The 25,756-nt window shown below is 33.3% G+C and overlaps 1 protein-coding gene across 2 annotated transcripts in view; it reads right to left on the bottom strand.

The window, feature by feature from the left end:
- Positions 1-338: 338 nt before the first annotated feature.
- Positions 339-25,756, bottom strand: part of LOC100436165 (caspase-12) — an 85,002-nt gene continuing 59,584 nt past the window's right edge. The window contains exon 11 of one of the 2 annotated variants that reach the window (XM_054524980.2): positions 339-734. Coding sequence is in view for 1 of the 2 variants with exons in the window: in XM_054524981.2 (XP_054380956.1) it covers positions 727-734 (8 nt within the window). In the remaining variant the exon portion in view is untranslated. The remainder of the gene's footprint in view (positions 735-25,756) is intronic. The other variant, XM_054524981.2, reaches the window with a different exon arrangement.

Raw genomic sequence — 25,756 nt, forward strand, 5'->3', positions numbered from 1 at the left:
ATTTCTTTCTTCTATAAGCTGAACTGTTATTATATTATCATTGTCAGTAAGACATTTTATCGATCTAGAAGAAGCTTAATAGATCAATTAATATAACAAACTCCTCATTTTATGGATAAAAAAGATAACTAGAAAGATAATTTATAAATCAGGTTTGACTAGAGGTAAAATAATGTATTTATTTTAAGTTTGAGAAAATTATTTAGAATGAAGTATAGAAGGTAAAAATAAAAGCATTATCATGATATACTCATTTAATAATTCATGATTTTAACCAATAGTGCATGGCCATTACTGTGTTACTGTAATGTATTCCAGTGTTATTCACACTTAATCAGATATTAACATTTTGTATTTCTAGTAAAGGATGGTCTATCTCATGGAGCTCCCATTTCTCTTATTCATAATCTGAGATGTTCTATTATTTTAGCCTTTAGTTTTATTCTCTGGTGTCATCACAAGATGGTGCCAGTGTGTCTCTGTCACCACAGAATAAGAATCAACAGATAATCTTCATGTTACTTGCATTGGAGGTTGGATACAGGTCTGGTAAATTCCAAGGATTTTTCGCATTTTATTATTTCTGTTGAAATTCCGATATCCTCTCCCAAGCAATCAGTGAATAAATCTCTCAGAGTTGCCTTCAAAGTGTATATATTTCTCTGTCTCAGAGGCTCCCATGCCCATGAATGACTCATACAATACTTCTGCTGATTTCAATGAGCTTCATCCATCTATGGGAAAACACAAACAACATCCCTATACATACAGGGTTATGGTCATTATTCTTGCCCTTTCTACTAGGAACTTCTGTATATTATGTATAAATCTCAACTGATAAACTCATCTCTTGATTTCCATAGCCTTGTAAATAATTTAATATCAATCATATTTGTTGTTTTTCTCACTTCAAGTTTTTGGAATTGTAAACCACACTAAACATCAGGGATGACTAATTGATCACTGATTATGTTTCCTTTAAAAATGTTATTATCCAGCTGGCAACACCAATTGCCCGTTGTTTCTGTGCCTTCCTTATGCATGGGAATTACCATATTGGCTGGAAGTGCTGGACCCTTCCAGTCTTCTCAATGTAACGTGTGTTCATTACTACTGAGGTTCTGCCACATCCTTGGAGATGCTGCCACATGGCATCTCCCCCCACACAGCACCATATACACAAAGACACACAGACACAGACACACACACACACCACTCAACCTGCAAGAATCTTTATTTAGTCTAGAGATACAGCATGTTTCTTCAAATTCTATTATCTTCAGTGGGTTTAGACACTTGGAAACAAAAGTCTAGAAGCACAAAAACAAATCTCGTATGAGGAAAGAAAGTAGAATGTGGCCAGCTACTTAAAGGGGAAAAGAAAGGGAGGAGAACATTGAAAAAAAAAACAGAATATGCAATAAAAGCATAAATCTCTGTTCAAAAAATTATCGTCATAAATATATATGGAAATTCATTCAATGCTACAGATACTACACGCCACATTTTTTTTTTTAATTGCACACTGGTTCTCTAATTCAACCAACGATGAATTGAAGTATTTTTTAAAAACATAATAAAATTAACAATACAACAATAAAAATAATAAATATTTAAAAGTAATACAGTGTAACAATTTGTACAAATCTATATTGTTATGTAAATTAAATATAAGTACTCTAGAAATGATTTAAACTATATGGGAAAAGGTATGTAGGTTATCTGCAAATACTACACTATTTTATATAAGGGACTTAAGCCTCTGTGGATTTTGGTATTCACAGGGGTTCTGGAACCAATCCCCCAAATCCTCCATGGATACCAAAGAATAACTGTATTACTATATGGAGGAAGCTTTGCCAAGTTTTGCTAAAACACCAACAACAAACAAACTGAACCAATGTCTGCAAATGGGAGAGCTCACTAACTAGCAAGTGTCTCTGAATCAATGAATCAATGGCTTATGAATAAATTAATCATATAATGCCTTAATCCCCAAAGGATTTAATGCAGCACTAAATTATTAAACTACAGTGAAATATGCATAATTTTCCACTATTAATCTGACTGTCTTTGATCAGTCCACAGTGAGCCTGCATCTTAAGTTAGGATAGAGTTGGATGCATACAGAAGCTACAGGATTCCTTGGTATTACATGTTCCGGTTTTTAGCTTTCCCACCCATGTATATATTATTTTAAATTTATTATTGTTATTTATTTATTTATTATTTATTATTTATTTATTTATTTATTTTTTGAGATGGAGTCTTGCTCTGTTGCCCAGGCTGGAGTGCAGTGGCGCGACCTCAGCTCACTGCAACCTCCACCTCCAGGGTTCAAGTGATTCTCCTGCCTCAGTCTCCTGGAGAAGCTGGGATTACAAGCATATGTCACCACGCCCAGCTAACTTTTGTATTTTTAGTAGAGATGGAGTTTTACCATGTTGGCCAGGCTGGTCTCTAGCTTCTAGCCTCAAGTGTTCTGCCCACCTTAGCCTCCCAAAGTCCTGGGATTACAGGTGTGAGCCACTGTACCAGGCCTGTTATTTGTTATTTACTCCATCATTTATTAGGATAATAAACTTTTTTCCAATGAAACACTTCCAGATAATTCTATGCAGAAGTACCACTTTCTTGTAACTCTGATTAACTCAAGAAACAGTAGTAAATGAATATTTTTAGGAAAGCCTTTTTCCCAACAGATTTACCAACGCTTTTCTCAAATTGGGTGTGTATGTGTGTGTGTTTTAATGAATTTGATCCAAAATCAAAATCAAAACAAAACAAAACAAAAAAACTACCCTTTGCCAAGTGACCTCAGGGTCCACTGACTTAATTAAACATTTAATCATTGAAATATTTTAAAATGTCAAAACTTCGGCAACCAAATCATTTTATGCCCCAGAGCATGCCAGACTAGGAAAAAAAAATAGTCTATGTAGCATGCCCTTAAGGTGAACAGTGAAATGCTTAATGCATTCACAGTTCTTGTAATGAAGCTACTTCCTAGAGCAAAAGGAAATACATACATAATTTTTTTCTTAGCCTGTAGTATTTAGATGATGAGTATATCAGATTCAGTGACAGAGCTTTCTTCTTCCCTGTCTCTTACTCCTCAAGCCTCTCAATATTGATGCATTGCCTTCTTTTTCTTCAGTTTCAAGTTCTATATACTGCATATTTTTCAGCATGTTCTAGTTTCTTAAACTTATCATCCTATCTTAGTTTAAATAGTTTTTCCCCAAGCTCCTTTGCTTCCCCCACATGTTAAATAATTGAGTTTGTTTTACCCATATTTTTTCCATCTTGCCACTGCATTCTATTTCATCTTTCATACTGATTTCATTAACTTTTATGCTAATTTTTATAAAGGTCTTTAGTATTACACAGAGAGGTTGGAGGGGGGGAATGAGATGTCCTTTTATTCAATCATTCATTTGTTCTTTTATTTATGAAACATTTACCTAATGCCAGTTATGAGCAAGGCCCTGCATGTGAAGAAAGGCATAAGACTCATTCCTGTACTCCAAGCACTGATAGAAACCAAGTAAACCAAACATCAAATTTGAGAGGATATGAAAGGTCATCTAGGTCAGCAGCTCCATTGGCAGACTATATCAGAGTCATCTCTAGGGTTTTAAAAAGTTCAGAGTTATGGACCTTGTACCTCAGACACAAAATAAGTGTTAAACTAATTTGGGCACTTAAGTATTTATTATGTATCTTAGGTGACTTTGGAATGTTGGAATGCCAATGAAGAACGACTTGAAAGCATAGATGTAGTCCAACCTACAATCAATTTCTTAAATTATTTTAGTGTTATATATTACAAAACAAAAAGAATTCAAGAAATCTTATTCCAACATTCCAAATATATGTATTAATACTTTAGAATGTATGTATATATTTCATATATTACTATATACATTTATTCATATATTTCATATATACATAGATATTTCGTGTATTTCTATATACATATATTCTAAAGTATATTCTTAAGTATATTCTATATACTATAGTATATACAGTGTGTGTATATATATATTCTAAAGTATACACACACATACATATATATATTCTTTAGATTTAGTAAATCAGAATGTCAAATTTCTGAGACAGAAAATTCTAGCTTTGGACAGCTTTGACCATTATAAATTCTTCTTGGTTTGAAAAAAATAGTTGTGTATCTTCTACCAGCTGATTCTTTTTATTTCTCTTGTTTCTGAATAGGATTGAAATCCTTGGGGGCACAAACCACACACACACACACACACACACACACACACACACGATTCTGATATCTTTCTCTCAGTCCTTTGTGGTTAAAATACAATGTTACATTAAAACATGACATACAACATATGCATACAGAAATCAGATGGCTTTTTAAAAGATTGTATAATTGCTACTTAACAAAGACTTTTATTCAAACTGTTTTTTCATGACCTTCTCTTGCTAGTATATACACTGCATACTTACTCTGCTGAATGGTTATCCAGCAGCGATTGTTATCTATATACAACTACTACAGGAATTTAATGTATTACTATCCCCCAGGCATTCACTGAATGTTTCATACTATCACATGTTATTTATTCCCACTTTTTTTCCTGTTTTATCCACGTAATCCAAGCTGTCTTACTCAAAGCATATACTCCTCATAATTTCACTCTGTCTTCTAAGAATAGAAATATTTTCTCATAATATTTCAAAGATTATTTTATAGAACTTTAATGTAATTTTATATGAGTAAATAAGATCTGCAGTTGCCCAGAAAATAACCGCTATGTTAGGCTGGACTACCCGTGTTTCTCTCCCGCAATATCTAAACAATCATTCAAGGTTGTTTTGAGTCTCCCTGAGTGTTGTGATTCCACTGAAATTCTGTGCTCATGTTCCAGAATCACAAGTCTGTGTCTAAGGATGTTGGGAGTTGAGAGTTGTGGGAGGCCTTGTTTTCCATCTGAAACAGACACTCAAAGAAGATACCAGCATTCTAACAGACTCCAAGGCCCAAGGAGCCTTACATCTAATATCCTTTCAAACTCACTTTACTTCCTGATATTATATTAGCCAAACACTTGTGCTGAAAACAATAGCACACTAAGGAAGGGAAAAGTAGAGAAATCCATAGTTCCATTTCATTTCAATTATTTCTTACATCCCTGTAAGCTGGATATAGGATTTTTAGAATATATGTATATTAGAAGTGAAATAAAAATCTTTGGACAGGGTTTCTACTATTCCAGCAAAAACAAAACATATGCTTGCACAAGATAAAAAAATGCTGATGATTGAGCTATAAAGAACTTAGTTCAATAAGCAAAAAGCAAATAACCCTATTAAAATGTGGGCAAAAGACATAAAGAGACACTTCTCAAAATGAGACATATGACTGACCAACAAAAATATGAAGAAAATACTCAATATCAATAATCCTCAGAGAAATGTATATCAAAACCACCATGAGACAGCATCTCACACTAGTAAGGATGGCTGTTATTAAAAACTCAAAAAACAGCAGATGCTGGTGAAGCTGTGGAGAAAAGGGAACATTCACACACTGTTGGTGGGAATGTAAATTAGTTCAGCCACTGTGAAAAGCAGTTTGGAGATTTCTCAGAGAACTTAAAACACAACTACCATTGGACCCAGCAGTCCCATTACTGGGAGTATATTTAAAAGAAAACCAATTGTTCTATCAAAAAGACACCTGTACTCGTATGTTTATTGCAGTGCTATTCCCAATAGCAAAGACATGGAATCAACCTAGCTGCCCAGTGGTGGATTGGATAAGGAAAATGTGGTTCATACACACCATGGAGTACTATGCAGCCATAAAAAGAATGAAAGCATGTTCTTTGCAGCAACATGAATGTAGCTGAAAGCCATCATTCTTGCTTTTTAGTACGAGTTAAACTCGGATACTCATGGACATAAAGATGGGAACAATAGACACTGTGGACTACTGGCAGGGAGGAAGAGAGGAGGCAAGTGTTAAAAAGCTAACTTTTGGGGTACTATGCTTGCTACCTGAGTGAAGGGATCATTCATATTTCAAATCTCAGCATTATGCAATATACCCATGTGGCAAAACCTGCATATGTATCCCCTGAATTTAAAATAAAAGTTGAAATTATTAAAATGAAAGAAAATGAAAAATACAAAATACTGGTTATTTTGCATATAAGTAAAATACTTTTATACTTGTATTTAAAGGTGGTATTACATAATATGAAGATAAATAATATCCATGCTACAAATCTAAAATTTTATTTTTTGAATTTAAAATGACAGTTAATTTGTCATAATATTTTTAACTTTTTATTTTGTAATAATTGTAGATTCGCATGCATTTGTAAGAAATAACACAGAGATCCTGTGTACCTTTTACTCAGCTTTCCTAATGATCACATTTTGCAAAAGTATAATGTAATATCAGAACCAGGATATTGACATTGATACAGTCAAAATATTTTTTCTCCGATTTTTTTTCTGAGACTTTCTAAACCATGAATTCCATTGCATTAATAGTTATAGGGCTGCTCAGATAACTTCATCTTATATCAAATGAGTTGTAGTAGTTTATATAATTTTGAGAAAGTGATGCAGTTTGTTTAAATTGTGTGAAAATTGATAATATGAATTGAAGTTATCTTATCATACCTAACTAAATTAGAGTCAAGAGACCGGGGTGGAGGGGAAAACACTCAGGATACAATTGCCTTCAGAGGGATTATGCTGCAAGCCAGCTGCTGAAATGACCTGTTATTACCGTAAGAGCAGTTTTACTTGGTAACTCTTGAAATAAACTGCCATGACAACAATAAACCATAATAAAATGCCATGACCCTTACTCACTCATCAGAGCTTGCTAGCTCCCAAAAACTTCACTAGTGCCAATGAATTAATCATAAATCTGAATACATTTAACTCCCTTGTTTAATAGTATTCTGAAATGCTTTAAACTGTCCCCAGGGTAACTAATTACTCCTATGTATTTCACCAGCATACCTAATCTTTTCAACTCATACCTTATCTTTTACATTCTAGTGATACAAAAATACTTTTAAATTCCCCAGATTTGCCTTATTTTTTCTCACTGTCAATTTTTTTACATGACTTCATTCTCTCTGATAAAATTCCCTTTTGGCTCTTCTCCTAGATATTTCATACTCAATCGTTTCCGGTCTAAGTGTTATCTAAAGTGATGGAAGGCACCAGGAAGTCTTCCTCTGTACTTTCAAAGTACTCTATCCCAGGTCGTTGCTGACTAAATTATAGTAGCCTGCTTAGCATTAAGTTAATCTCAATAGACTTTAAACTTAACGAAAGCAGGAAATTGTATCTTATTTATTCTTCCAAATATGGGCCTAGACTGTAAGCATAGAAGATTTAGTAGGTACAATATATCTCAACAGTGCATTCTATTTTGAGCAAGTTGCAATTCTGGGTTTTTAATGATTTTTTATACCAAAATTAGTTGTGCCCTGAATAGCTAAAAAATAAAAATACACTTAAATAAAATGTATTACCTGAAATATTTAGTTTGAGATAACAGAGCTGTCCTAATGACATATATGGTCATTGCAACACTTTTCTTTCTGCCTCTAAAAGCATTTTATTTGAGCAAAATCAGATAAGAAAATACATAACAGATAAACTGGAAGTGAGGAAAGTTCAGAAGTGCAGAAAAAGGTTTAGGCTTACGTGTAAGGAACAAGATGGAGAGGGGCCAGGAGGAAGAGATGGGATAAATTTAGAAATTATATAGATTTAGTTCAAATTAGAGACTTTGGAAAACATTACCTGCAAACCTGTCTACCTTGTTCTGTGCAGAGTCAAGTAATAGAGGCAAAACATTGACCAAATCGATCAATCATTTTAACTGGGTTTAATGGAGGGAGGACGTTCCTCATTAGAGTGGTCAATGATACCAATATTTCTTTAGGTGAACACTGTCTGAAGCTACAACATTCAGCCTCATACAGCCATGATTCTCTTCATTTTGATATTCATAGGCATGGCTTTTATTCAGATGTCACTAGTCATCATATGTAAGCTCTTTTGATATAAGGGTGTGTGTTTGTCGGGGGAGGTGCTGAATCTGAATTACTAATTTAAATAAGCCATTTTGATTGCCGAATCTCAAGTAAGAATGTTGGTACAAATCTGAGAAAGCCTTCAATATTTAATACTAAATATAGATATTTTTTCTAATATTTACCATTCAAGATCTCTGTATGTGCTATTTAACAGTGAGTGCTTCAGACAAATGGCCCCACTCATTGCCTTGGACCTTATCACTAAAATTGAAATAAACTGTTCTCTTAGATAAGTAAAAAGATGTTAGAAATGAAATTGCATTTCTAAACTACAATCATATTGGTCATCAATACAGAGTTGATACTCAACAGTAAACGGAATGATATATTAGCACATATATTTTATCAGTAGTTTCAAATTAGGATGTCTAGAAGAGTTACAACAGGACAAGGACTATAATGTAGTCATTCTCTCCAGTCTTAACATTCACCTTCTTTTCTTTTTATGTATGTAGACTCTTGGCTTCACTTATTTCCTACATGCCAATAAATATAATATTTAAATCTCTTGCTCTGCCCTATCTGCATTTTTTTTGTTTGTTTCTTAAAAGGGCTTTAGTAGGCCGGGCGCAGTGGCTCATGCCTGTAATCCCAGCACTTAGGGAGGCTGAGGCAGGTGGATCAGGAGGTCAAGAGGTCGAGACCATCCTGGCCAATATGGTGAAACCCCATGTCTACTAAAAATACAAAAAGTAGCTGGGTCCCGGCGACTCTGGAGGCTGAGGCAGGAGAATCGCTCGAACCTGGGAGGCAGAGGGTGCAGTGAGCCGAGATTTCGCCACTGCACTCCAGCCTGGCGACAGAGTGAGACTCCGTCTCAAAAAAAAAAAAGAACGGGGGGGCTTTAGAAATATATTTTATGTGAAAATGTTATTTTTTTATTTTATTTGTCATAAATGAATTGTGGAAAATTTGGGAAATATTTTAAAAGAATAAGAAAGAAAATACAGTATTAATAATATCTGTCAGTCTTTATGTATATATGCCTATTTTACACTGATACTGTTTTTTATTTACCATGGTTTTAAAAATTAAGTGCATACTAAGATTTTTCTCTCTTTTATTTATTTTTACCATCTAAATTTATTACTTTATTATAATTTTAATTGATACATAATAATTGCACATATTTATGAGGTACAGTGCAATGTTTCTATACCTGTATACAATGTGTAATAAACAAACCAGAGTAATTAGCATATCTAGCCCCTCTATTTATGATCTCTTTGTGTTGGGAACATTCAAAATTCTCTCTTCTAGATACTTAAAAATATGGAATAAATTACTGTGAGCTATATTCATTGTACAGTGCTATAGAACACTAGAACTGATTCCTCTTACTTAGCTGTATTCCTTAAGCAACCAACCTGTCTCTATCCCCCCCACTCCCTACCCATCCTAGCTTCTAGCTACCGCTATTCTATTCTTACTCTCTACTTCTATGAGATCAAATTATTTAGTTTTCACATATGAATGAGAATATTTGTTGTTTCTCTTTTTGTACCTGGCTTATTTCACTTAGCATAATGTCTTTCAGGTTCATCCATATTGCCACAAATGGCAGTATTTCATTCTTTTTTTATGGCCAAATAATGTTCCATTGTGAATATATACCACATTTTCTTTGTCCATTCATCTGTTGATAGATGCTTACATTTACTCCGTATCTTGACTGTTGTGAATAGTGCAGCAATATGGAAGTGCAGGTATTTCTTAGACTTAATGATGTGCTTTTGTTTGGATATATACCTAGTTGTGGGATTGCTGGATCATATGGTAATTCTGTTTGTAGTTTTTTTTGTGGGGGGGAGTCTACATACTGTTTTGCATAATGGCTGTACTAATTTTCATTCTGCCCACCAACACTGTATGAGAATTCCCCTTTCTCTGCACCCTTACCAGCATTTGTTATTTTTTGTCTTTTTGATAGTAGCCATTTTAACTGGGTTACAGTGACATCTCATTGTGGTTTTGATTTGCATTTCCCTGCTGATTAGTGATGTTGAGCATTTTTTCATATGTGTTGTCTATTTGTGTGTCTTCTTTTGAGAAACATCCATTCAGATAATTTGCCCATTTTAAATTGAATTATTTTATTTTTGCTGTTGACTTGAGTTCTTTTATATTCTGAATATTAATCTCTTTTTAGAGGAATGATTTGCACATATTTTCTTGCATTCTATAAGTTATCTCTTCACTCTTCTGATTTTTTTCCTTTGCTGTACAGATGCTTTTTAGTTTGATACAATATATGTTTATTTTTGCTTTTGTTGCCTATAATTTTGTGGTCTTATCCATAAAAATCTTTGCCAGAATGTCTTGAAGAATTTCCCTATGTTTTCTTTCAGTAGTTTCCGGTCCTACCCTTAGGTCTTTAACTCATTTTGAGTTAATTTTTATATATGGTGAGAGATAGGGATTTAGTTTTACTTTTTTTCGTATGGATATCCAGGTTTTTCAGGAACATTTATTGAAGAGACTATGTTGTCCCCATTGTATGTTCTTGACACTGGTATGAAAAAATCAGTTAGCTATAAATATGTGGATTTATGTCTAAAATATCTATTATTTTCCATTGGTCATGTGTCTGTTTTTATGCCAGTTACCACATTGTTTGGTTTTCTTTCTATTAATATTATGTTTTGTAGCTTTCTAGTGTATTTTGAAGTTAGATACTCTGAAGATTTCAGCTTTGTACTTTTTATTCAAGACTGCTTTGGCTATTCAGAATCTTTTGTGGCTCCATATCAATTTTAGGATTATTTATTCTATATTTGCAAATAATGTAATTCATATATTGATAAGAATTGTATGGAATACTTACATTGCTTTGGATACTGTGCTCATTTTAACAATATTAATTCTTTTGATTCATGAGCATGGGATGTCTTTCCATTTGATTACATCCTCTTCATTTTCTTTCACTAGAGTTTTATAATTTTATTGAGAAGACTTGTCATCTGTTTGGTTAAATTTATTTCTATGGGTTTTTTTTTGCTATTGTGAATAAGATTGCTTTCCTGATTTCTTTTTCAGCTAGTTTATTATTGGTGTATAGAAATGCTCCTGATTTTTGTACATTGATTTTTCTATCCTGTAACTTCACTGAATTTATCAGTTCTAAAAGATTTTTGGTAACGTTTTTAAGTTGTTTGATATACAAGATCATGTCATCTGAAAAGAGGGACGATTGGCCTTCTTCCTTTCCAATTTGGAAGTCTTTTATTTCTTTCTCTTGACTAATCACTCTGGTCAGGGCTACCAGTACTGTGTTCAATAAAAGTGGTGAAAGTGAGCATTTTTGTCTTGTTCCAGTTATTTGAGAAAAGTTTTCAACTTTTCCCTATTCAGTATGATGTTGGCTGTGGGTTTGTTATATATGGTCTTTATTGTGTCTAGATGCGTTTCTTCTAAATCTAATTCTCTGAGAGCTTTTGTCATGCAGAGATGTTGAATTTTATCAAATGTTTCTTTCTGCATTTATTAAGATACTCACATGGTTTTTTTCCTTTATTCTGTTGATGTGCTGTATTACATTTCTTCAATTGTGTATATGTGATCACCCTTGCATCCCTGGATAAATTACACTTAAATGTGGTGTGTAATCTTTTTGATGTGCTGTTGGATTCAGTTTGCTGGTATTTTCACATCCATATTAATCAGGGATATTGGCTTGTAATTTTCATTTTTGTTACGCCCTTGTCTGGTTTTGATATCAGAGTGATGCTGGCTTCACAGAATGAAAAATTCTCTCCCCTTCAGTTTTATACAATAGTTGACAAATAATTGGTTTTAGTTCTTTCTTTTCTTTCTTTTTTTGAGACCGAGTCTCACTCTTTCACTCAGGCTGGAGTGCAGTGGTGTGATGTTGGCTCACTTCAACCTCTGGCTCCTGGGTTCAAGTGATTCTCGTGCCCCAGCCTCCTGAGTATCTGGGATTACAGGCGCCCACCACCACACCTGGCTAATTTTTGTATTAGCCAGACTGGTCGTGAACTCCTGGCTTCAAGTGATCAACCTGCTTCAGCCTCCTAATGCTGGAATTACAGGCGTGAGCCACGGCACCCGGCTGGTTTTAGTTCTTCAGTGTTTGGTAAAATTCAGCAGTGAATCTATCTAGTCCTGGGCTTTTCTTTGTTGGGAGACTTTTTATTACTGCTTCAATCTTAGTAGTTATCGGTCTGTTTAGGTTTTTTATTTCTTCCTGCTTCATTCTTAGTAGCTTGTATGTGTCAAGGAATTTATCCATTTTCTCTAGGTTTCTCGTCTGTTGGCTTATACTTTTTCATAATATAATTTAATGATATTTTGTATCTCTGTGTTATTAGTTGAAATGTCTCCTTTTTCATTTGTGATTTTATTTACTTGGTTCTTGTCTATCTTTTGAAAAAACCCAATTTTCATTTTGTTGATCTTTTGTGTTTTTTAGTCTCTATTTTATTTATTTCTGCACTAATCTTTATTATTTCTCTCTTCCTACTAATTCTAGTTTTAAGTAAATATTTGTTGAGGTCAGGATCTTTAATAGTTACATAACATTTTATCCTGTGGAATGATCTTTCTTTCTTTTTTTTTTTAAGAACTCCCCTATTGTTTGGCTTTTATGTTGATTCCATTCTTTAATAAGAAAAAGGTATCCACTTATATAAATATTTGTTGCCTGAATATTTTTTAAAATACATTCTATGAAATCCAGTCACAGAGACAGACTACATATTTTAGGCCACTAAATACATTTTGCAAATCTGTGTCCTAAAGTTTATGGTGGTGTATATTATTATTTATGTATGAGATTGCCCGACTTACTACATCTTTCCCAGAAAAAAAAAGGCATAAATTTAATTTTGCTTAATGAAGAAGAAAAAGTACATTTTACATATTTGTCATACTTATTAATAATGTATATTTTTTCCTGTGATTTTTCCGTATATGTCCTGCAATAAAATTTCAATTAAGGTTTTCTAAATTAATCAATCCATTAACTTTTAATAAGATCCTTATATATTAATACAATTATCATGTGCTGAATTATCTACTGCCAACTAAATGCCATTTTCCCTCTTCTATGGGCTCCTCTATATATTGAGAGTTGGAAGCCTGGGAATTACATTTTCCAAAATGCTTGCCAGCATGTTTTTGGATTTGATTCTAGCAATATAAAGCATCCACACAAGACTTGGAAAGTGAGATAGAAAGAGAAACCATTGTTGCTTCTGCTGCAGTAGCATAATAGGAATATGGTCTGACAGATGATGTGTAAGAAATGTTACCAAATGTTTCTGAATATTCTTTTGCAAATTACCCATTTTGATTCTGTAAGCAACTAATATTAAAATTGATGATATTTTGCAATCCCTGCCCTTCCTGATTTCCTAAATACTGCCAGTTCTGACTTTCACTTCCCTAGCCTCTCAAATTTTTTATTGAATCCTACCATATCTGAATTAGATCCTACATTTATATTTCTCCACATGAAATCTTAGTGATAGGTATTAATATTTATCTCAAATGTTTTCTCATTTATATTTTACCTTTTAAAGTTTGTTAATAATTTCAAGAAAGTTGTAGTATTTACATGTGTAAATACTTAACACATTTTTAATTTAATTTTTTAATTTAAAAATCTCAAAAAATGTTGCCCATATAGTATAAAAATATAATTTTTTTAGCCTGAAGCATTTAAAATAAATTAGACAAACTGATGCTTCATTACCAATGAACACTTTGGCGTACTTCTATAAGCAAAGACAATTTCCTAATATCCTTGTACATAGTATAACCATCAAAATCAGATAATGAACACTGATAGATTATGGGAACTAATTCTCAAAATTTATTTAATATTCACCAATTGTCCCCCAAAATGTCCTTTAAAGCAGAAGATTCTAGTCTATAAATGTATGTTACATTTACTTGATTATTCTTAAGTCTACTCAAATCTGAAATATTTCCTCAACCTTTTTTTAACGCATGTGATTTTGATACTTTTGAAGATTGGAAGCCACTTATTTTATAGAAAGCCCCTCAGTTTCTGTTTGCTTGATGGTTCTTCATCAATAGATTATGCTTCTTTGGCAGGGATATGACAGAAACATGAATGTGTTTTCTACCTATGCGTTCTTACATTACATATAAGATACTATGCGGTTTCCATTCATTCCACCATTGGTGATAGTAACTTTAATCCTTTAATTAAGAGGAGTTAGCCAGACTCCTACGAATAAGAGTTCTCTTTTTTCTCACTGTAATTTTGTGAAGGTACTTTGAAACTAGATATTAGTTTACTTCAAACTTTAAATTTCTCTTCAAACTTTAATTTTATTCACTTATTTATATTAGTATGAACTCACATATTCTTATTTTAATATTTGGGTTAAAAATCTTTATGCTCATTATTTATATCTCAAATTCCCCAAGATTTGGTTAATAGAAGCACTTTCAAGATATTTTGTGCATCTTTTGGGAGTGTGTCTATGGTTTTTGAACACTCCCTTACTGTCTGGCATGAAAAAAGTATTTAAGGTTAGTTTTGTACTTCCTCTCTCCTGGAACTGGAATCAGCCATTTCTCTAAAGCAGCAGTCCCCAACCTTTTTGGCACCAAGGACAGGTTTTGTGGAAGACAATTTTTCCATGGGTAGGAGGTGGAGGGATGGTTTTGGGACTAAACTGTTCCACTTCAGATCATCAGGCATTAGTTATTAGAGTCTCATGAGGAGCACACAACCCATATCTCTTGCATGCATGGTTCACCACCGGGTTTGAGCTCCTATGAGAATCTAATACCACAGCTGATCTGACAGGAGACAGAGCTCAGGAGGTAATGCTTGCCTGACACTCAACTCCTGCTGTGTGGCCCCACTCCTAACAGGACACAGACCAGTACCATTCTGTGGCTAGCGATTTGGGGACACCTGTTCTAAGGATGTTCTGGTTCATTTTATCAATGAAATTTGGAAAACGAAACCTGTGAACTATATTTGTTTATTGTTATTAAGGTATGTTGTTCAAAATCCTCTCATATGACAGAGCTAGGATATTACTATCTCTATCTCATGTCTACCAATATCATTTGTCAGTTAAAAATCACATGTTCACAATTATCTCCAAACCAATCAATAAACCATAAGGTTTGTTCTACATTTTTCTCTAAGTGTCTCTTTCTTCTCCAACATGGAGAAACCTGCCTTCCATTAGCCTGAAGATATTTACTCAATTGGTTGTTTCAAATGTTACTAACACATTCCTAACCCTACTCCAGCTCAGATACACTTCCCATAGCTTCCCTCATTTGGTTACCTTCCTCATTTTGCCTGGGCTTCAGTACCATATTCTAAGCCACCCACCATGCCCTCTTTATAATGGTTAGTCCTTTGACATTCAGTGCTTGGCCGCCACTGTCACTCCCATACATGGAAGCCTTATGGGCCCCAACATCCTACACTCAACTATCCTCCTGAATCCCACTCTTCACCATGAAGTTTGACATGTGATGCACAAACACTCTCTATTCAGGTTCTGACATGGCTTGCTGGATTACCACAGCTCCTCAACTCCCACCAGAGATATACATCTTGCTTAGTTAGGACCAAGTAATGTTTTATTCTTTCATTTATTTATTTTTAGACTGAATTTCTTTGGAAGAGTTAGAGTATTACTTTATTTTCATTCTTGCCCATTTCAATATTAATTAGACACTCACAGTCTCTATCTTTCAATTGGAGCATTTTGATCATTTACATTTAATATAATTATTGCCACGGTTTGGTTTAAATACAGCATCTTGCTATTTCTGTCACCCAGGCTGGAGTGCAGTGATGCGAACTTGGCTCACTGCAACCTCCATCTCCCAGGTTCAAGCAACTCTTCTGCCTCAGCCTCCAAAGTAGCTGAGATTACAGGCACCCACCACCATGCCTGGCTGATTTTTGTATTTTTAGTAGAGACAGGGTTTCTCCATGTTGGCCAGGCTAGTCTTGAATTCCTGACTTCAGGTGATCCACTCACCTCACCTCCCAAAGTGCTGAGATTACAGGTGTGAGCCACTGCGCCTGGCCAGTATTTCTTGTCCTCCTATTCTGTTTAACTTATTTTTCCCTCTTTCTACCTTTTTTTTGATTTATTGGTAAATTTATGTGTTTTTCTTTTTTCTTTCATTATTGTTTATTAGCTATAATTGTTTGTGGTGTTATTGTGGTTGTTGTTTTGTTTTAATGGTTATAGTATACATGTCTACCTTATCATAGTCTACCTTCCACAAATATAAGACCATTTCACTTTTAGTATAAAAACCTTACATTTTCATCTTTTCTTTCCTGGCCTTTGTGGTGGTGTTGTCAAACGTTTTACTTCTACATGAGCTCCAAATCCAACAATATAGTGTTATTATGTTTACTTAAACAGTTAATTATCTTTTAAAAATTTTTAATAAGAAAGATATATTTTATGTAGTTAAATTTCTGGAGCTCTTTATTCAATTATGTAGATTATACTTTCTTCTGTTATTAGTTACTCCTCCGGTAACACATTTCTTTTAGTTCAGACATAGCTTCTGTATGTTCAGCTATTATTTCTTCTGCATTTAAAAATACATTTTGCTGGATACAGAATTCTGGAATGATAGCATTTTTACTTCATTACGTTGAAGTTACTCCTCAACTGATGTCTGGTGTTCAGTTTTCTAATGAGAAGTCTGTTGTAATTTTTCATCTTTTTTTTCCTCTGAATATAATGTGCCTTTTTCTCTGGCTGTTTTTATCATTGGATTTAAGTAGTTGGTTAAGATATATTTTACTACAGTTTCCTTAATTTTGCTTGTGCTTGATTGAGATTTTTGGTGAACCAAAAATTTGGAAAAAATGGTCATTATTTTTTCAAATATATTTTCTGCTTTTCCTCTGTCTTTTATGCTTCAGGACTCAAATTACACCAGGACTCAAATTGTCCTGGTGATTTATGCTCAGTTAATGTTTTTCTCATCATTTTATTCTTCTCTGCTTCATTTTTGGATTGTTTATGTTGCCATCCCTTCTATCTTTTCTTATATAAGGTATAAACTACTATTATTAATCGCATCTAGTATATTTTGCATTTGAGACATTGCTTTCAACTCTAGAAGTTTGAGTTAGGTCTTAGCACTTCTCTGCTGAACAAGTTCAATTTAGCTAGTTCAAGGTATGGAATAAAGTTTAATAACTATTGTGATAGCTTCATATATTATTCTATTTTCTGTATTTTTCAGGGTCAGTTTAATTGATTAATTTTTTTCTTGTATGTATTGTATTTTATTGTTTCTTTTCATATCTGGTAATTTATACTAGATACCAGATACTGCTAACTTTATCTTTTTGGGTGCTGGATATTTTTGTATTTCTACATATATTCTTGAGCAGTTAATTTATGTGAAAATAATTGGATCCTTTTGGTCTGGCTTTTAAGATTGTTTTAATCAGGACCAGATAAGTGTTTTTTTACAGTTAATTTGACTTCACTTATGAAGCAATTCACTTCTGAGTTACCTACCTATACACCCAATGTTTCGTGAATTGTAAGTTCCCACTCTGGCTGGTGGGAATAGGCATTATTCCTCTAATTCTTTTTGCTGTTTAATATCTGGTTTCTGGTGGTAACATCATATGGCATGCACTGATCAGTATGAGTGAAGGCTTGAAGAAACCTGCATTTCTCCAGACAGTTTCTCCCCCTGCTCTCTTCCCCTGACTCTCTGCAGCTTTATTTTCTGTGGCACTAACCCCTGCAAATTCTAGCCACCCTTTTTTCTTATGGAAGGAGCTATATTACTGGCTTCTTTTCCTCAGCTCAGAAAATCACAAGATTCTGCCCAGATTTTTCCTCATTGTACTATAGCCTTGAATATATCTCTTTCTGCCCTCCCCCTACACTCCCCAGCTTTATTCTCTCTGGCACTAACTCTCTGGTGAAAATGCTAGCCACCCATTTCTCTTATGGAAGGATCTGTATTACCGGCTCCTTCTCCTAGAAGGAAATCACTAGATTCTGCCCAGATTCTTCCTCATTTTACTGTAGCCTTGAATATCTCTCCAGGCAATAAAGTGAAATAATCCTGAGATTCACCTAGTTTATTTCTCATCTCTCAGAGATAAATATCTTTTATTACCTGGTATGTAGTATCATAACATATAGTTTTGTATTTTTATGTGTTTTTTATTTTGGTTGTTTTGAGAAGAATAGTAAATCAAGTTACTGTTTCTCCACAGTGGCTAGAAGTAGAATTCTTTTACTCTTTTGAATATTTGACTGTACAATATGCTGAAAATCCTAAAATCCTTCTACACTATGTAACTGGATATAGACTTTTTTCTTATAATCATTTGAGAGCCAATCAAAAACCTGTCTAAAAATGTTCAGATTTATACTGTCAGAAATGAAAAGCTTTGGTACTGTCTCACGAGGATTTGAGGATGAAAGATAGAGGTTGTGAAACAAATTAGGGATTTGTCATTTCTTCATAATGTATATGATTGCACAATATTGTACAATCTAAATTTACATACTTTTGAGTACGTTTAATAAAAGTGGGAATAGAAAAACTAGAAAGGATAATATTTGAAGTTGACTTTCTAAAGTTACATCAAATTGCCATGGCATGGTGACTGTATTAGTCTGAGTTTCCCTGCATGCCAAGATTTAGTCATAAACTTATGAAGAAAGAGATTTTTGGAAGGTGACTAATCTATCCTCCCTTGTTCTCTCTTTTCCTCAACAATTGCCTTATTTCTTTCTTACATTTTCAAATATAGAACATCTTAAGAGTGCTAGAAGAGTATACCCAGGTTACATACTTGAATCTCATGTTCAAAGTTGGAATTGTGACTGCAGACTAAGACAGGTGGTGCTGATTCTCAGTTTGAAGATGCATTGTGTTAAAGTAATTTGAAAATCTGATTCAAATAAACAATATTATGGGGTTTCTTCTTTTGAGTTAGGATGGCAAGTGGCTAAGAGTATAAATCTTGGAGTAATTATGCCTAAATTTTAAACAAAGCTCTTTTGTATTTGCTATGTGAATTCAGACCTGCTACATAATTCCTCTTTGTTTCATTTTCCTTATTTGACATCATTATCTATCTCATGGAATGGTTGTGAAGATTAAATGATTTAATACATCTGGAACATTTAGAAAAATACTTACATAGTATGTAAGAATGTTTGGCTACTCTCATTTTGTTAGTTGCAAAGTAGTTAATTTTTCCTAGATAAACCTATCAGCATTTTAATATTACCACAATTATTTTATTGCCATCTGCTAACTATGTAATTACCTTACATCTATATAGAGAAAGATCATTATCATAATAACTATTCAACAGTAATCCCAGGAAGTCTTTGTGATTAACAGAGATGGAGCCAAGTTCTTTTCAAGTAATATATGCTCTCATCTGACCCTTTATAACTTTGGGAAGTATTATTCATGAAATAGTATTCATATGAAGTCTATTTAATAACCACAATCACTTCATTAAGCACATTGTAGAAGAAGAAAAGGCTGTATTTTCTTCTTAAATATTTACATGAATTTTATTAAAAATAACGAAAAGATTGTAGTTGAGTCTTCTTGTTTAGGACTATATAAGAAATGATTTCTGTGTAGTGTGTCGAGGCTAACTGAAATGCAAATGTCTGAAGGTCTAGGTATGACCACGATTCGGAAATAATGATGTTCAATGACCCAGCTGTCTCTTGAGGTCTGTTATAGTGTTTTCTGAAGTGTCTCTCTGGCATTGCTGAATCTATAACTAGTAACTGGAACAAAACGTATTTCCTATGTATCCAATACACACAAAGAAAAAATTAAGATATGCCATGAGGTATTTATTGCTTTAGAAATCTGCTCATCAAAATAAAAATTAGTCATTCAGAAACAATAAAAAGTTAAGTCTTTTAATGCATGTTCTTAGAGAAAAGGAACTGAAACACTAACCTCTAAAACAGAGTAAGTCAACATTTTGTGGGTATTCTAATATTATGCAAACATGTTGATAGCAATCAATTTAAATTGTAGAGAGTAACGGTGACCAAATTTTCTTGGATAATTTAACACAGGAGCATTACACTCAGATAGTTTTATTTTAATCTACATTTTTAATCACTATTTATGAATCTTTCAAAGCATATCCTTTGACATTTGGCCTAATCCTTATTTTCTATTAGTACGTTCTTTAGTTTTACCGTTCAATAGACATTGGCATATGTTTTTATTGATACATTGTTTTCATGCACGACAATGTTAAATAATCTAATGTGTTTTGTGACCTTGTTCAGAAATTCTAATGTTAGCTATGTAGATTCTCAGTCATGGCATATTGCTGGCACCCAGATTTCTTAGCACATATAATCCTTTAATTAGATATTGTGGTTTGATGTTAATATCCATTACTTATCTTAGTATGGCAAAACGTTTGTAAGTGTACAAGCAAAGGCAAAATGAAATAGGAAAATGCATACTATTTCACTAAAGAAAATTACAAAATTTCAAAGTTCAGAAAATGTCATAAACCATATTAAAAGGATAAAGACAAATAGCAATAACATATTTATTTCAGATATTATATTGAAGAAAATGATGCAGCTTAAAAGTAAAGAACTTTAATAAACCAATAAAAATAAAACTCCCATAATTTTGAAGTTTCTTAAAAGTAAATGTGGAATTTCAGAAAAATAAATGTTTTCAATTAATGTAAAGAGAAGTTCAAATTAATTTTAGATCGGTAGTGCTTCTAGTAGTAACAACAAAATTATGTCTACTATTTATTAAGCGTTTACCATGTGCCAAGCACCGACCTAAATTAAACCATTTAAACATCATAGCAAATGTAGGAGATAAGTATTATTATTATTATTATAAAAGTGGTATTTTAAAAGTATATAAAAGCATTATTATTATTATTCTTATAAAACCTGCTTTTCAGATGAGGAAATGGGGAAATAAAAAGGGAAGTTATGTTGTCGAAATTTATTTAGTGGTAGAGTTGAATCACAAGTTTATGACTGACAAATTCCTATAAATATGTTCTTAAGCCACTGTGCTAAGAAAATATAATTTAGCACATAAGATATCTTAAAAATATGTCTGGCAAATTGACAAAGAAGAAAGAATTGATTGTATTCAAAATTGGCAAAAATATTTTAAAACAGACTTTTCTTTTACATTGTCAGTTGGAATTGTAAAGTCGTAGAGACTTTGGAGATCAATTTAAAAAAATATATTAAAAATCTTAATGGGTGATTTCAATGGCTAAATAATTTTAAATCATTTATACTCTAAGACATAACCAGACATTGGCAAATGTTAATCTAGAATTATATTTATTTTAGCATTGTTTATTCAATAAAAACATTAAAAACAAAATAAGCTTTAATAATTGAAAATTCATTAAGTACGGCGTTATGGGATAGCCGTATAATTAATATGTATAATTTATTCAAATTATTGTTTTAGAAAAAATTATTTAACCTTTTGACAAAAGTTTCAATATGCATTTAAGGGGAAAAAAATTCCCAAGTGTAAACTGAACTTATACACCCATACACTCATAAAACATATATTTGCTAAAGAAACTGGAAGGCTATACCTTCAAAGCTAATTGTGGTTGTCTATGAATGATGTAATTATGAATAAGTTTTGCTTTTCTTTCTGTTACTTTCTGCATTTGCTAAGTTTCAAACTTGTTAATTTTTTTTCAGTTCATAAGCTGTATTAGCTAAGATTCATTTAAATCATTATCCTAGTATATACAATTTTAAATTGCATCTGTTCATTTACATCAAGTTAATTACCAGCATACAGAAAAATTTTCCTGTCTTCATAACTTAATCCTTTTTTTAAAATTCAAGTTTCAAAATATTACAAAAGTTTTAATGGCATTAGTGTTAATAAGCCAGGATTCTAAGACATTACATCTCATAGGTCTCTCAAAGAAAATTGAGGCTTTCTATTGCATGGGTGTGTGTCTCCAATTTAGTATGTGGGGATGAATTCCTAGATAATAAATATATAGGAATTTCTAAGCTTTGCCATGTTATCAGTAAATGAAAATCATTTCCACTAAATAAATCGATTTCCTCAAACTTCTAGTTATTTAGCTCTTACCCCAAAATCTTCTTGTGTCTTTTCTTCCTTGAAGTATCCCTGGGGTGTAGTCAGTGGTTTGTAACAAAGATATGGACTTTGTTTAAATAATACAATAATATTTTTCCATTTATTTTGAGAACTTATAGTAGATGTTTCAAATCATCGGGGAATTTCTGAGATTATTTGCAGAATCACTGCTTTTGAATATTCAGAATCACTGCTTTTGAATAATTATTATAATGCTGACCAGGAGATGCTGCTAAGAGGAGGAGTTCAAATTATTGACTAATAAGTTGTGTTTTTCTTTCTTTCTGTTTCAATCTCAGTGAATCAGAAGAGCAATTTTTTTTTTTTTTTCAAGTTGGCTTCATTCCTGGGAATCAAGGCTGGTTCAACATGTGTAAATCAATTAACGTAATTCATCACATAAACAGAACTAATGACAAAAGACACATGATTATCTCAATAGATGCAGAAAAAGCTTTTGACAAAATTCAATATCCCTTCATTTAAAAAACTCTCAATAAACTAGGCATTGATGGAATATATCTCAAAATAATGAGACCCATTTATGACAAACCCACAGACAATATCACACTGAATGAACAAAGGTTGGAAGCATTCCCTTTGAAAACCAGCAGAAGACAAAGATACCCTCTTTCTCCACTCCTATTCGACATAGTATTGGAAGTTCTGGCCAGGGCAATCAGGCAAGAGAAATAAATAAAGAGTATTCAGATAGGGAGTCAAATTGTCTCTGTTTGCAGACAACTTGATCCTACATCTAGAAAACCCCATCTACTCAGCCCAAAAGCTCCTCAAGCTGATAAGCAAATTGAGCAGTCTCAGAATACAAAAATCAATGTGAAAAATCACAAGCATTCCTATACACCAACAATAGACAAGCAGAGAGCCAAATCATGAATGAACTCTCATTCACAATTGCTACAAAGAGAATAAAATACCTAAGAATACAACTAACAAGGGACGTGAACAACCTTTTCAAGAAGAACTACAAACCACTGCTCAAGGAAATGAGAGGACACAAACAAATGGAAAAATATTCCATGCTCATGGATAGGGAAAATCAATATCATGAAAATGGCCATACTGCCTAAAGTAATTTATAGATTCAATGATATTCCCATTAAACTACTATTGACATTATTCACAGAATTAGAAAAAAATTACTTTAAAATTTATATAGAATCAAAAAAGAGCCTGTCTAACTAAGATAATCCTAAGCAAAAAGAACAAAGCTGGAGACCTTATGCTACATGACTTTAAACTATACTATAAGTCTACCGTAAACAAAACAGCATGGTACTGGTACCAAAACAGACACATAAACCAATGGAACAGAATAGAGATGTCAGAAATAAGACAGCACAGCTACAACCACCTGATCTTTGACAAACCTGACAAAAACAAGCAATATGAAAAGGATTCCCTATTTAATAAATGGTTTTGGGAAAACTGCTTAGCCATATGCAGATTTTTTTTCTTTTTTTTTTTTTTTTTTTTTGAGACAGAGTCTCACCTGTCACCCAGGCTGCAGTGCAGTGGCATGATTTCAGCTCACTGCAATCTCTGCCTCCTGGGTTCAAGCGATTCTTGTGCCTCAGCCTCCCAAGTAGCTGGGATTACAGGCTCCCACCACCATGCCCAGCTAATTTTTTTTTTTTTTGTATTTTTACTAGAGATAGGATTATGCCATGTTGGCCAGGCTGGTCTCTAACTCCTGACGTCAAGTGATCCACCTGCCTCAGCCTCCCAAAGTGCTGGGATTACAGGCCTGAGCCATCACATCCAGCCTAGGGCAATCTCATACTATGTGTAAAGAGGAAAGACTTCCCTTGGCTCTAAAATAATCTAATATTTCGTGACACTTCCTTAATCCAGCTGTGTTTGGAGCACACATTCTAACTATAGAATTTGGTTCAGCTGTGAAACAGAGCCTAATGTCTGATTGGAGACATGGGTAGTCTGAGATGACAGATGGAAAATATAGTAGTGTTCTGTTCTGATGATCATTTCATAGAGATTTTGTGGGTCTGAGCCTACTTTTTTTTTAAGTTTGCTTTGCTTACCTTCGTTTTGTTCTTAGAGATGTATTCTCGTTACATTTCCTACATATCCCTGAAGGTTTTATATAAGATGCTGTATTTCCTGTGTTTTAAAAGTTTTTTAATTTTTCTATTCTTTTGGAAAACATGGCATTTAAGAGCATCCTTTGTTATAATACATTTGGATAGCATTATTCTTAAAACACCTCCCTACTTATTGGATGATTCGATTCTAACAACAATGTGAGGTAAATAGTGTAAATATAATCGTAGCTATTCAACTTCAGGAAAATTTTAAAAACCTAGGTGAGAGTATACAGTTGGGCAAAGGATGCAGTAAAAGACCTCTTTCGTGAGTAGGTCAGATAGATAGCTGTTTTATGGTGCTGTTGGAGGAACATTATCTTGAGGTTTTGCTCCAAGGTCTATCTCTGTCTCTCACAAAGGTGATCTTCCAGTTGTCCCTATAAAAATTATGTCTACATTTACATAATGGGTGAAAAAAGACTGGTCATTATGTCCTTGTGTATTTTTTAAGTGAATACATGATTGAGAAAGAAGAATACATTAGTTTAGACACATAAATTGACAACTTATGTCCTGATTCCAAGAAAAGGAGAGAAATGCTTATGGCTAGAGATGTGCTATAGATCCACTGGTGTTTCTTCCCACTTTTTACCCGGGACTAAGATTTCTCTGCAAGGGCTTACTACCTTCCAGTTAAAATTCCGTTCTAACATGACACGTGCCACAGAGAGTGAAAACCTTTGATTATGCCTATTTTGAGCATCTATAGCAGCTATTTTATTCAATATTAAGCCCCACAGTCAATCATATATACTAAAAGTGAAGCCTATGTAACTCTTTGAGATACAGTGAGAATCAATGCATTGTAAGCTGCCAGAGCAACTAAACAACTAAATGACTGTCATTTTTGTATGGCTCTATAACATAAAATTTATATTTTACTTTACTATAGAGGCAATCTGGGTACTTTGCAATTCTTAAAAACTTCTGATAACAGAGAAAGGAAGACTTTTTTTGAAATCTCCAATTTAAAGGTGGCGGCATACAGATTTCAGGGGATAAAAAAGAGCATGTTCAAGAAAATACTGGCAGGAATTTCATATTAGAACAGGAAAAAAGATGAGACTAAGAAGGAGGTCATCTGATGGGCAGCCAATTAAATTGAGATTCTGTTTAATTCAGTAAGTAGAGCCCTTATTTTCTTCTAAGTCAAAATTATATGAAATCATTAAAAGCACTGTGGAAATTATCAAGAAAACTATAGTCTATTTTATCAGACAATCTGACTCTATTGACTAATCCTTACTGAGTTTTTATTTTACATCTACATTAGGGGATTGAAGCACATGCAGCAAAACATCACAGGAGTTTAATGTAGGTCCCTGCTATTTTGTAATATCTTGGTAGGTTATTGGTTAGTTAAAATCATCTGAAAAAGTGGAC

This window comes from Pongo abelii, chromosome 9, assembly GCF_028885655.2.
Source record: "Pongo abelii isolate AG06213 chromosome 9, NHGRI_mPonAbe1-v2.0_pri, whole genome shotgun sequence".
Taxonomy (NCBI): domain Eukaryota; kingdom Metazoa; phylum Chordata; class Mammalia; order Primates; family Hominidae; genus Pongo; species Pongo abelii.